Raw genomic sequence first — 13,663 nt, 5'->3', positions numbered from 1 at the left:
GACAGGGGTCAAATTGTTTATCAGGTCAACATTTATCTGCTCAGAAATTTTTAGATGAATCGGACAACCCGTTGTTGGGTTGCTGACCCTGAATTGTTAGTTTTAAGGAAATTTTGCTGTTTTTGGTCATTATCTTGAATATTATTATTGATAGAGATAAACTGTAAACAACAATAATGTTCAGCAAAGTAAGATATACAAATAAGTCAACATGATTGAAATGGTCAATTGACCCCCTTAGGAGTTATTATTCTTTATAGTCAATTTTTAACAATTTTCATAAAATTTGTTAATTTTTACTAACATTTTCCACTGAAACTAATGGGCCAAGTTCATTATAGATAGAGATAATTTTAAGCAGCAAGAATGTTCAGTAAAGTAAGATGTACAAACACATCACCATCACCAAAACACAATTTTGTCATGAATCCATCTGCTTCCTTTAATATTCACATAGACCAAGGTGAGTGACACAGGCTCTTTAGAGCCTCTAGTTGGACTTGTTAAGTTTGCAAGCGCACACTAAACAGTAACAGGATAGTCATCCTAATGACAGTGGTCACTTAGTGGTAGAAGTATAAGTACTTTCATAAAATGTTTATATAAAAATATTACTGATTTGTGGGTTTCTTCTGTATAAATGATGAAACATTTATTTACTATTTAAAGTATACTAAATTTTAATTAAAAGTAAAATGTAACAAGTGTACTATCGCCTATTATATATATATATATTTTAAATAATATAAAAACATACAGGAACAAATTTACTGTCAAATTTTAGAAAGACACCTTATTATTACTAAACAAACAACCCAATAATTAACAAAAATAAAAAGTTGGCTAAATGAGAATACCTTATTTTAAAAAGTTGGATAAATGAGAAGACACCGTTAGTTATTATTGTATTCAATATTTGTAAATATGAGTTCAATTTTAGTTTGTGGTGAGGTTTGAGTTGTTCATTCTAAATAGTCTTGTAATGTTAAGTAGACTTGTTTTCTTGGCTTGACTTTTGTATTTGAAATTAAGTAAATTTGATTAAGCACTCTTCAATCTCATTCAACAATATTTATATTGATGTTTAATAATTCCCTTTTTAATAGTTAGGAATTTTGATCCACTAAGGGTTATGTAATAGACTACAATTTCGAACACAGGGATTTTTAAAGTAATTCAGCCTCCTCTATCGGCTAATATTGATCCGCCTCATTACCAGTTTAACATATTTAAAGCCTACCAAAAAGGTTAATTTTATTTCTATGCCCCTAACGTTAATAAAAATTATTTGAATTATTTAAAGTTCTGATAAAATTTTAATTTTGTAAGTTCTAATAGATTTTTTAATTGTTATAAGTTCTGATAATTAGTAGAATATTTTGTAGGTTTTAGATTTAATTAAAGAAAGGTCAAATATATGTAATCAGATACACCTACCTGCTCAGAGTGGAAGTAGTGAAGTTTTACAGAGAATGAGACGTGGCTATACAAGAGAGGCCTACCTTGACCTTGTCTATCATATCAGACATAGGATACCAGGTAATAAGGATAGGTGTTTTAGATCAATACATCCAGTCTTAACCAAAACACTTTGTACATTTACCTTATCTGATATTTAGCTCTTAATTTGATTTTCCATCTTTCTGAATACAACAATTGTTTTGACTTTTTTTTTGACATATTTATGATTTATGGTGTATATTTGAAAAGTGATGAGTCATGCATATTGTTTGTGTTTTTTTCTGTTTAACTATTTTTTTTAAATTCAGGTCGTTCTACCTAATTTTTTTTAGAATTCAAGCCCTTTGTCAGTTATTTGGGGGAATTATATACTTGGTGTGGAGTTTTTGGTGTAGACTTATAGACTGAAGATGTCAGATCTGTTCAGCATTGTTCTTATACTTGATTAGTGTATATGTGGTATATATATTAATTTTCAAAGAAGTTGGTAAAAATATACGGCATAGATGGGTTGTTTCTGGAAATAGCAGCATCAACAATTATAAAGTTTATAATTAGGTGACTTTAAGGGGAACCTATTATAGGTCAATGATATTTGTTAGGAAGTTAGGATCTCTTTAATAGTAATTTTGAATATTACTTGCTTATGATGTATAGATGACCATATCATTTCTGCTGGAGTTAATCTTTATCAGCATGATCAGAGTTCTACCCTTTTTCAAACACCAGTGGAATAGGGATAATCTACATTTTACTATAACAATACAATCCTTAAAATTGATTTTTTTATTTTTTTTTTAATTTTAGATGTGTATTTATCCAGTGATTTTATTGCTGGTTTTTGTGAAGAAACAGAGTTGGAACATGAAGATACAGTCTCGTTAATGAAGGAAGTAAAATATCATGTGGTCTATTCTTTCCCTTATAGTATGAGACAGGTTAGTATTAATATCATTTGACTTTTAGTTTTCTCGAGCCTGTGACTTTTGTCACAGAAAGCTCAACATAGGGATAATGATCCAGCCTTGCTGCTATGGCGGTGTTAGCTAACTTTTTAAAAGCTTTATATTTTAGAAGGTGGAAGACCTGGATGCTTCATACTTTGCAACTATATAGAAGCCTTATGTAACGAAGTTTCTGCCTGTCATATGACCAGTGTCCTTGACCTCATTTTCATGGTTCAGTGACTATTTGAAAAAAGTTAAGATTTTTTTGTAATGTTAATTTCTCTGTTATTGTGAGTAATAGGTATGTATTTACCTTGCAAGGGCCTCATGCCTGTTAAACATTTTTCACTTGAACCTCATTTCATGGATTTGTGAACAAGGTTAAGTTTTGGTGGTCAAGTCCATATCTCTGATACTATAAAGCAATAGGTCTAGTATATTTGGTGTATGGAAGGATTGTAAGGTGTACTTGTGAAACAGGCTGGTGTCTTCTGACCTTGACCTCATTTTAATGGTTCAGTGGTCATAGTTAAGATTTGTGTTTGACGGAAATAGAACTTTTTTCAGGATAGATAACTCTGGAATTTTATCCATGACTCATGAGACTCTAATTGTAATTTTTTATGTGTCCAGATTATTAATAGACATAGTAATGAGGATGGTAAAACTGGCAGCATTTAGTTTAAAATTATGTGACAAGTTTAATCTATGGCTCTTGATTATTTTCATTTTAGTCTATTTTTATGCTCTAACTGTTGAGTTAAGTTATCAGTTCTCTGTATTATTCATGATAGGTCAACACTTATTGTTATATAGATTACACAAAATCTTCATATTGAAATAATTTTTTGGTATGGAATATGTGTCTCATAAGACTTTTATCTCATTAATATGCTCTTTGAACAGGTAAACTTATAACAATAAGGGCTGTTGATTGGTCAGCCAGAGACCTAACTTAATAATGTAATTTGAAAATTTTATTTGGTTTTAACAAACAAATAATTAAAGCAGTTATAAATTTTGAAATTCAGTGGTGTAACTCTATAATTATTTTAAATAACTGGTTTCAGTTATAATGAAATATATGGCTGGTTTAAGATTTTTTATACCCCACCTAAGATAATAGAGGTGCATTATATTTTTTTATGCCCCACCTACGATAGTAGAGGGGCATTATGTTTTCTGGTCTGTGCGTCCGTTCGTTCGTCCGTCTGTCCCGCTTCAGGTTAAAGTTTTTGGTCAAGGTAGTTTTTGATGAAGTTGAAGTCCAATCGACTTCAAACTTAGTATACATGTTCCCTATGATATGATTTTTTTAATTTTAAATGCCAAATTAGAGGGTTTACCCCAATTTCACGGTCAACTGAACATAGAAAATTATAGTGCGAGTGGGGCATTCGTGTACTGAGGACACATTCTTGTTTTTACTTGTTCTTCTGTCAGTCTGTCCATTAGTCTGTCTGTCCCACTTCAGGTTGAAGTTTTGCTCAAGGTAGTTTATGATGAATTTGAAAGTCCAATCAACTTGAACTTATTACACATGTTCCCTATGATATGATCTCTTCAATTTTAATGCAAAATTTAGAGTTTTGACCCGACTTTCATGGTCCACTGAACACAGCAAATGATAGTTTGAGTGGGGAATCAGTGGACTATGGATACATTCTTGATTTAATTACACCCGACTGCTGGCAGTGGCGGATCCAGGGGGAGGGTTCCGGGGGTTGGAACCCCCCCTTTTTTTTTGGACGATCAATGCATTTGAATGGGGACATATAGTTGGAACCCCCCCTTTGTCCTGGGTTGGGACCCCCCCCCCCCCCCCCCCCCCCCCTTTTTCAAATGGCTGGATCCGCCACTGGCTGGTAATTATTCACAAGAAGGAAAAAGGATTTTAGATACCTTGATTTGTTATGAGAATAATACAGACTTGATTTTTTTAAAAACACACATGACAGCATCAGTTGAGCAAGATATACTAAATAACCTGTTACACATTTGTTTAAAAAGAAACCTTCTTTTCAGCACATTCAGACTCTTTTTAGGATTTATAAATCAGATACTGTCAATTCTGAAATTAATGCATTTATTTAATATTAAGATTTTGTCATTTTAGACTAAAATGAGATTATAATTTTTTTCAATATTGAGAAAAATCCTGTTTAATTCATATAAAAAATTTCAAAACGATAATTAAAATTATTGCGATTAAATCTTGTCGCATTTTTTGCAAAAATAAAAACATCACAATAATTTCTGAGTTTACAGATAAAAATGAAGGTCATTGACATTTTGTTACCAAAGCTTTTCAATTTTTCTCTGTAGAAGACAAGTGCCTACCATAGACTTAAAGACAATGTACCAGATGATGTGAAGAGCAGACGACACTTACAATTGAGAGATTTGTTTAGACAAGAGGCATTGAAGTTAAATCTAAAAGAAATTGGCAGCACTCAGTTAATTTTGATTGAAGGGGTAATGTTCTTTGAATTTTATTAATTTTACACAGAACTGTTGAGCAATTGTGTTGTAAATTTTTCAAGGTAATTTCTTACAAGGTAGATCAGGTGGAAAAAAAGATATAATGAATTTAAAAGCATTTTTTTACTCAAACATATAAATTTGTTGGAAAGTCTTCTCATCTATAAGAAAAACTTTCTAAATTAAATCATTTATAAATTGGAAACATTTAAAGTGCCTTCTTTTGATGTGTTCTTATGGTGCCCATCATACATTGATTACCATATAGAGAACCTAATGGTAACAAATGATACTGATTGTTAAAGAAATAAACAAAGACAGTGACAATTGTTAAAAGAAATTTCTGGAGAAACTGATACTATTTGACACATCTCTACAAGGTAAATCCAGAAAAGAACTTAGAAAGTATGAAACTGATAACATGTTGTTTTTATAAAACCGCAAAATTTGAAAAATTTTTCGTCGTATATTGCTATCACGTTGGCGTCGTCGTCGTCGTCGTCGTCGTCGTCGTCGTCGTCCGAATACTTTTAGTTTTCGCACTCTAACTTTAGTAAAAGTGAATGGAAATCTATGAAATTTTAACACAAGGTTTATGACCACAAAAGGAAGGTTGGTATTGATTTTGGGAGTTTTGGTCCCAACATTTTAGGAATTAGGGGCCAAAAAGGGCCCAAATAAGCATTTTCTTGGTTTTCGCACTATAACTTTTGTTTAAGTTAATAGAAATCTATGAAATTTTGACACAAGGTTTATGACCACAAAAGAACGGTTGGGATTGATTTGGGGAGTTTTGGTTTCAACAGTTTAGGAATTAGGGGCCAAAAAAGGGCCCAAATAAGCATTATTCTTGGTTTTCGCACAATAACTTTAGTTTAAGTAAATAGAAATCAATGAAATTTAAACGCAAGGTTTATGACCATAAAAGGAAGGTTGGTATTGATTTTGGGAGTTTTGGTCCCAACAGAATAAGGGGCCCAAAGGGTCCAAAATTAAACTTTGTTTGATTTCATCAAAATTGAATAATTGGGGTTCTTTGATATGCCGAATCTAACTGTCATGACTGTGTATGTAGATTCTTAACTTTTGGTCCCGTTTTCAAATTGGTCTACATTAAGGTCCAAAGGGTCCAAAATTAAACTTAGTTTGATTTTGACAAATAATGAATCAGTTAGGTTCTTTGATATGCTGAATCTAAATATGTACTTAGATTCTTGATTATTGGCCCAGTTTTTAAGTTGGTCCAAATTGGGGTCCAAAATTAAACTTTGTTTGATTTCATCAAAAATTGAATAAATGGGGTTCTTTGATATACCAAATCTAACTGTGTATGTAGATTCTTCATTTTTGGTCCTGTTTTCAAATTGGTCTACACTAAAGTCCAAAGGGTCCAAAATTAAACTTTAGTCTGATTTTAACAAAAATTGAAATCTTGGGGTTCTTTGATATGCTGAATCCAAAAATGTACTTAGATTTTTTTATTATGGGCCCAGTTTTCAAGTTGGTCCAAATCAGGATCTAAAATTATTATATTAAGTATTGTGCAATAGCAAGTCTTTTCATTTGCACAGTATTGCGCAATGGCAAGAAATATCTAATTGCACAATATTGTGAAATAGCAAAATTTTTTTTAATTAGAGTTATCTTTCTTTGTCCAGAATAGTAAGCAAGATTTTTTTTTAATTGGAGTTATCTTTCTTTGTCCAGAATCAACTTAAATCTTTGTTATATACAATATACAATGTATATTCACTTTTTACTACCAACTGATAAATTAAAATAATCTTTACAATTCAGTGATAACAAGCAGTTTTTTTACATCTTAATATTTTATGATGTATTTAAATGAGTAGGTATTGTTGCAAACTCCATTAGAAATTTTAATTGAGATTAGTTTTGGAATAAGGGAAAGGGGGATGTGATTAAAAAAATTGGGTTCAATTTTTCTCATTTGAAATTTCATAAATAAAAAAGAAAATTTCTTCAAACATTTTTTTGAGAGGATTAATATTCAACAGCATAGTAAATTGCTCTAAGAGAAAACAAAAATTTTAAGTTCATTAGAACACATTCATTCTGTGTCAGAAACCTATGCTGTGTCAACTATTTAATCACAATCCAAATTTAGAGCTGAATCCAGCTTGAATGTTGTGTCCATACTTGCCCCAACCGTTCAGGGTTCAACCTCTGCGGTCGTATAAAGCTACGCCCTGCGGAGCATCTGGTTATACTTTACAATACTTGTTGACTATTAGTCCCCCATGGTATCACCAGCTCAGTAGACAGTACTTCCATACTGACATGATTTACAAACTTTCTAAAATTGTCCGCTTATGAGTTAAAATTAAAAAAATTACCGAAACTGATGTTTCAACTCCCTCAGGCAAAGTTGACCTTAGATGAATTAGGCTATTTTTAGATACTTTTGGTAATAAGGCTCTTCAGCTGTTTCCGTTCTTTTATATCCTTGGCTTTTAAATGTCTGGCTGTGAATGTTTCTGATTAAGGTGTATCCAGAAAAGAACTTTGTATGAATTAAATTGATAAGTTGGTGTTTTCATTCTTTACAATAACAGACAAATTACAGAATTGTCCATTGTATCCCTAAGACCAAGAAAAGAATAAAATATTGATTTGTTGACAATTTTGACAGGAGAGTAAAAGATCACCATTAGATATGGCAGGAAGAAATGATGGCAATGTTAAAGTTATTGTCCCCAACACCAACATACCAGAGAGCTGTGCTGATATATCAACAAGAAAGATACAAAGAGGGGACTATGTTGTTGTCAAGGTAGGCTTATCTGTATTTTGTTTATACCAGGCTTAAATTAAAATATTGTTTGTTTGCAGTTTACCGACCGACCCTTGAAAATCCTCCTGACTGTGAAAATTTTATTGCTTTAAATTTGAAGAATTTTTTTTTAATACCTCTATTGACGCGATCCGGAACTTTGGGTCCTTTCCGGGATTGATTTAAAGTCTGGGTCAATTACGCATTTCAAGTTCGGTTTTTGGGATACGATTGCTGTCAAGCAATCTGTAGACTTTTACCGTTGACCCTATGATACACTCCCTCACGTCATTCGTTTTATTCTAAACATTCAGCAACATCTCAGATTCTTATGATTGTCTTGCTTTAAAAGGTAAAAACAAGCAAAACAATTGAACATAAACAACTTTCCTGTAATGTTTTACTCATAATCTTCATGTGTGATATTTTCCTTGACTTATATGCGTGTTTGTAACAATACGGAAAATCAGAATTAAACAGTATTTATATTTAGTGTTTTTATAAATTTAGAAACACGTCAGAGGGAATTCCCAAATTTTGATAACTTGCGAGAGTTCTCTGATCTTCTCTGAAAGCCGATCGATAATTCTATTTCTGTCACAAGAACTGAAGAGGAGTATTTCTATATTTTACCTTTATGAAACTGATATTTGATACTGTACTCTCATAAAGAAATGCAGAACCATTCGTCATATCATTTAATAAACGTTCTTGTTCCAAATCGCAAGTCGCGGATTGTTTATGTATTAATGCCCATGCGTGGTCTCACTAATTAGAGACAAAAAGAAATGTAGAGACAAAAAGCGTCAAGAAGCGACAAGAAGAATAATATTAGCAACAAGAAACTATTTAGCGACAAGAAAACATTTTTTTTATTTATATTACTTATTCGAAATAAATATTAAAAAAATATGCAAAAGAAAACAATTTCAACGACAGGAAAGTTAATTTTGATAGGGAAAAAAATGAAATTCAGTTGCTACATTTATTTACATGATATTTTATAAGGTATCACAGGAAGTATTACCTTTACCCTGTCGTTTTATGGTATTACTTTTACTTGTGTTTTAGAACAATAATATATTTTGTCTTTTTATTTGTTTTTAAAACTATTTTTGTACAATATATACTTAACTTGCAAAATGCATTATTTGTGCATAATTGTCCAGAAAATACATACACAAATTGTGAAATACAAATTAAGAACTGAAATCAAACAAGAGGAAAACATAATTAAAATGTGAATATTTTTCATCATTTTTATAGTGTATTGTCTCATTTATCATGTTTATGCATATAGATTGAAGATTAAAGGAAACTGATGACAATCTTGAGTTTTCAACAGGTGTTCACTATTCGGTACAATAATTGTATATTCTGGTAATTGATGAAGGTGTTAATGGATGTTATTGTAGCAATAAAACAAAGGACACACACCAAGTTTATCTCATTTGTTGCTCTTAATTGTGTATTACCTTAGAGTGAAGCCACAGCTAATGTTGGTCCTATCAGGAAAAAATAATTGTACAGTTAGGAAGGAAATAATATGTCATGTTTTTGTTTTTATTAAATCCTTCAAAAGGAAGGTGACAAATCTTTGTTTTTATTTTCATTTTATAGCGTTTACATTTCCTTTGCTCTTACACATGTTTAATTTCTTCATCTATCAATATGATAATAAAAAGTACACAATCTCTTCCTCGATTTTTTTTTTATTTCTTCATCTTTCAATGTAATCCTAAAAAAATATTTTGATGTATGTGATGACAAAATGTATTCTTGTCGCTAAATAGCTTCTTGTTGCTTTTTGTCACTTATATTATTTTTCTTCTTGTCGCTTCTTGACGCTTTTTGTCGCTAATTAGTGAGACCCCACATGGTGTAGTTTTCCTGATTTCAAGGGGTATCAGATTGAGTGTTTCCCCGCTTCATTGATTAATTTGAAACTCATGAGATTCTTTCTATGTCTGTCTGCGTATGGAGGGCTATTGTTGTTGCATAATTTTAAATCATATGCATAATTTAAATTAAAATAAATGTTTCATCGTAAAAATTACCTATAACACCCCTTCAGCAGAAATGGAATCTTCCATATTATCGTTTGGAGTTGTCTCCCTTTTCGAAGTATTCGTCAAGAAGAATTAACTCGTAAATGCCGATAAACGTCGTATTATATTAAGAACGATCTCAATGTAAACAGAGGAGTGTGTACGGAAAGGAGTCATGCCCTCTGACCCAAAGGGACTTCAATAATTAAAGAGTAAGAAATGGGGTTCCTCCTAAACTGGTCCGCCGTTCTATATATAGCTTCGCACCGAAGGTCAGTGTAGCGATAAGTGAACACAACAGGGGTCCAGTTTAGGGTTCCTCCTAGAATTACGGTGATAAGATATGGAAGCAAGTTAACTCGTACCACGGCATTGGAACCAAAAAAGTTAACTTGTACTACTGGGAAAGTGGGAAGTCGTACCATTCAGAAAAATATATTAAAAAATATGATGTTTTATGGGTTTCTGTTTGTAAACTTAATAGAAATAAAGTTGAATTACTTGAATTTTACACAGGAGTTAAATGAAAACTTAGACAAAAATAAAGAATGTTTTAAAGCATTAATGTTTTAACTGATCTTTCAAACTAGAACATAGGCGGATCCAGGCCCCCCCCCTTTTTCGTGGAAAAAATTTGGTTGATTATAAAGGGAATCATTGAAGCATGACTGGAGCGGGCCCCCTCTTAGGTTAGTCAGCAGGCTCCCCCTTAGGAAAAGTTCTGGATCCACCACTGTAGACCTTAATCCAGTTAATCCAGAGGAAAGTTAAAACATTGCATAACTGTACCTTATTAAAATTGAACATGTTGAATATATATATATATCCAATTTAAGTTAATTAAAGCTGTAATCCATGATCACAAATTGAATGCTATGTTTACAATTGTTGAAAGCCATGTGCTTTTTTTGCGGGGGAAAATGCGGACCCCCTTAACAGGAATCACTTACATTTCATTGTTACATTTATTTATAGACAGTACAAATAATTTTGGCAATCATTTGGACTAACTGCTAAGACTGAATCATTCATGAAAAATTTTCTTCGGGTGAAACTGTTTATACTTTAATTATCTACATCTGCCACAGTATTTTCTATCCAATATACAAGGAGCATTAGCTACAAATTGGTCATTGTACTTTCAAATTATATACATTTTACAGACTTAAGAGGTATTGGGTGAAAGTAACGTATATCATGTATATTCATCATTTAACATCATTTGAATGCATTTAAATAAGTTGGTACGAGTGAGCAATGGTACCAGTTTGCATTGGTACAAGTTTTTTTTAGTGGTACGAGTTTACAATGGTACAGGATAACTATAATTTGATAAAACACAATAAGTACATGGCTCATACACTTGTAACGGGGATTGGCTATTCCTTTAGTTGAGTGACTATTCAGATTGTTACATTTTGCATGTGCAGTTGAATTAGTTTAGAGAATAATACTATCCAGCTGTACCAGGGTTACCAGCCAAAAATGCTTGAGACTCACGCATGTTAATGCTTTTTTGCGGCAGTATTCTTGGATCTATTTTTTCCCTCTTTGATCTTTTCAATTTTGGCCAAATCTCCTGCATTTGTTTAATGAAAATTTGGCAGAACTGCTATACATGTGTCAATGAAAACTATGGCAATCGTATCCCTCAGAGCATTCTGCTCTTTGATTCTTAGCTTCCCGTCAAGCGTTCATGTGACCATTTAATGATAAAGCACATGGAAATTGTTTACAGGTATCCATGAAGTCACTGAGGAGTACTTTACGCTGTCATCTCGTGTCAATTTTAAGACAAATAACAAACAAAAAAGTTTATTAGTAAACTGTTTATACAGATTCAGGCACATGTAATGATGTGTGATGATATCATTGACGATGATGCAGCGTATATTCATAACTGACACGATAACCATTCTGTCTCAAACAAATCGGGTTCAGAATCTGTGGAGCCTGACTTTATGGAACCAATTTCAGTGGTAAAATAATTCGACAGCAGCTTGAAGTATGGCATATTTTCTACAAATCGTTGTGAAGACGACAAAGATGAAACCACTCCTCCGTGACTTAAATCTTCATGGATATCTGTAAACACGCCTGTACGGAGGAAGGGCTCATTTGAAATGTTAATGGATATAGATCATGCCAAATCAATAAGAAGCAACCCTAACTACTCAAAGATGTAGAGAAAATGAATGGTTAGCTTGAAAAATAAATATACTCTTTATTAAATCTATCTTCGATTGCAATGAGTATGCTCCTTTAGGATAAGGGGGGCTGCCCCACTCATTGCAATTATTCTCTTTCTTACAATATTAAATATACCCAAACTGTGTGGCCTGTGTGAATTCAATTAAAACATCTCCTTAGGAGCTATGCTGCCAATTTTTTTTATGCATTAAAAACATTTTAGTACAGACCATTTACTTTTAATGGGATGCTATGGATTTCACCCCAAACTTTATTAGATTTCTTTGGTTTTCATTAAAGCCTGGCAAAAATATAACCTTATCACATATAATTAAATATTGTTAGAAATATGAAAACAGTCGGATGTCTTAATACTTTTTTTTCAAGTTGCCTTTTTTCCAATTGAGGAAGATTCAATGGTTATTTTTTTTTTATTAAAAATACACTCTTTAATAATTGTCTTATAAATCTATAATATATACATTTTTCTGATGAAAATACTCTACTCATGAAAACATTCTAGTCAAGAAGCATACATGTCTGAATATATTTCTTTAACACAGTTCTAGTCATAATGGCATTCCTTGTTTATAAGTGTTCCAGTATTTAATAATTATATCATATTTTATGTCATAAATTGGATAAAGACACTATGTTAAAGTTTCAATTTTGGTTAAAAAGTTTTTTATCTGAAAATGCCTGTTCATTTGATGTTGGTTTTCAGCATGTCCAGTGTTTGTTGTTTTAAAATGTTTTTTCTTTTTCTTCACAAGAAACTTGGTTTAGTGTAACTGCTTGTTTAAACTGTATTTTGGCTGATAAAATAAAATATTTTTCGTACCTACCGACCCTTCAGTCTGAAGGTACAGTCGGAAAACAGCAATCAAACATATTTTTAAGGTTGGCCCCAACTCTACATGTGATAATGTTTTTTGGAGTGAAAAAGCTTTTTTTTGTATATTTTTTCACCTTACTTAAGGATCTGGTATTACTCTTATCAATTTTTTTACAGTAATAGTTTAATCTATTAATACTTCCTTAATGCTCTCTAACGTCATTCTTTATTTGGACTTTTTTTTAAAAACTTTTTTGATTCAAGCGTCACTGATGAGTCTTTTGTAGTTGAAATGCACATCTAGCGCAAATACAAAATTTCAATCCTGGTACCTATGATGAGTTTATTAATTCACCTGAGAAAATAAAACATTCATAAATGTAACTGATTGAATACAAATATTCTTTTGGCAGTTAAATGAGATTTTTGTATGAATGTAAAAAATAGTACATATATTAGTTTTGTGTCTAAAACATGCATAATGAAGAATACTCATTTTAAGTGAAAGTTGAAATAAGATACAGAGAAGGAATTTCTTAATAAAGATTAGCAAAAAAATCTTATGGAATTCAAGATTTGTTTTTAGATCAAAGGTTCAAAGAGCAGTATAATACACTTTATTGATGGAATAATACACAAAAAATATAAGTAATGTAGCATATGAAAAAAAAAGTGTCACTAGTGTTTCCTTGTAGTTTTATTGTTTTTTTGTTGTTTTTTTTCAGATTAGATCAGCTAATTCTCAAGTTTTACATGGAATACCTCTGTACCACACCTCTTTAACAGAATTTTATAACAAAGACAATCTAATTACGGAACAGTTGTGCCAATCATCAGCTTTATGAATGATATTGTTTACACCTTAATTTGTTCAGTAATACATGTAATAAAATTATGTTGAAAGGCA

The 13,663-nt window shown here is 31.7% G+C and overlaps 1 protein-coding gene across 1 annotated transcript in view; it reads left to right on the top strand.

Moving 5' to 3' along the window:
• Positions 1-13,663, top strand: part of LOC139490944 (mitochondrial tRNA methylthiotransferase CDK5RAP1-like) — a 26,420-nt gene extending 12,757 nt beyond the window's left edge. Inside the window, exons 8-12 of the mRNA XM_071278091.1 lie at positions 1,386-1,539; positions 2,269-2,399; positions 4,734-4,883; positions 7,543-7,683; positions 13,482-13,663. Of these exons, the coding sequence (XP_071134192.1) occupies positions 1,386-1,539; positions 2,269-2,399; positions 4,734-4,883; positions 7,543-7,683; positions 13,482-13,601 (696 nt within the window). The 3' untranslated portion in view covers positions 13,602-13,663. The remainder of the gene's footprint in view (positions 1-1,385; positions 1,540-2,268; positions 2,400-4,733; positions 4,884-7,542; positions 7,684-13,481) is intronic.

The sequence above is a fragment of the Mytilus edulis genome, chromosome 10 (assembly GCF_963676685.1).
Source record: "Mytilus edulis chromosome 10, xbMytEdul2.2, whole genome shotgun sequence".
Lineage (NCBI taxonomy): Eukaryota > Metazoa > Mollusca > Bivalvia > Mytilida > Mytilidae > Mytilus > Mytilus edulis.
Note: the sequence above shows the minus strand (reverse complement) of the source record. Positions and strands in the feature narration are given on the sequence as shown.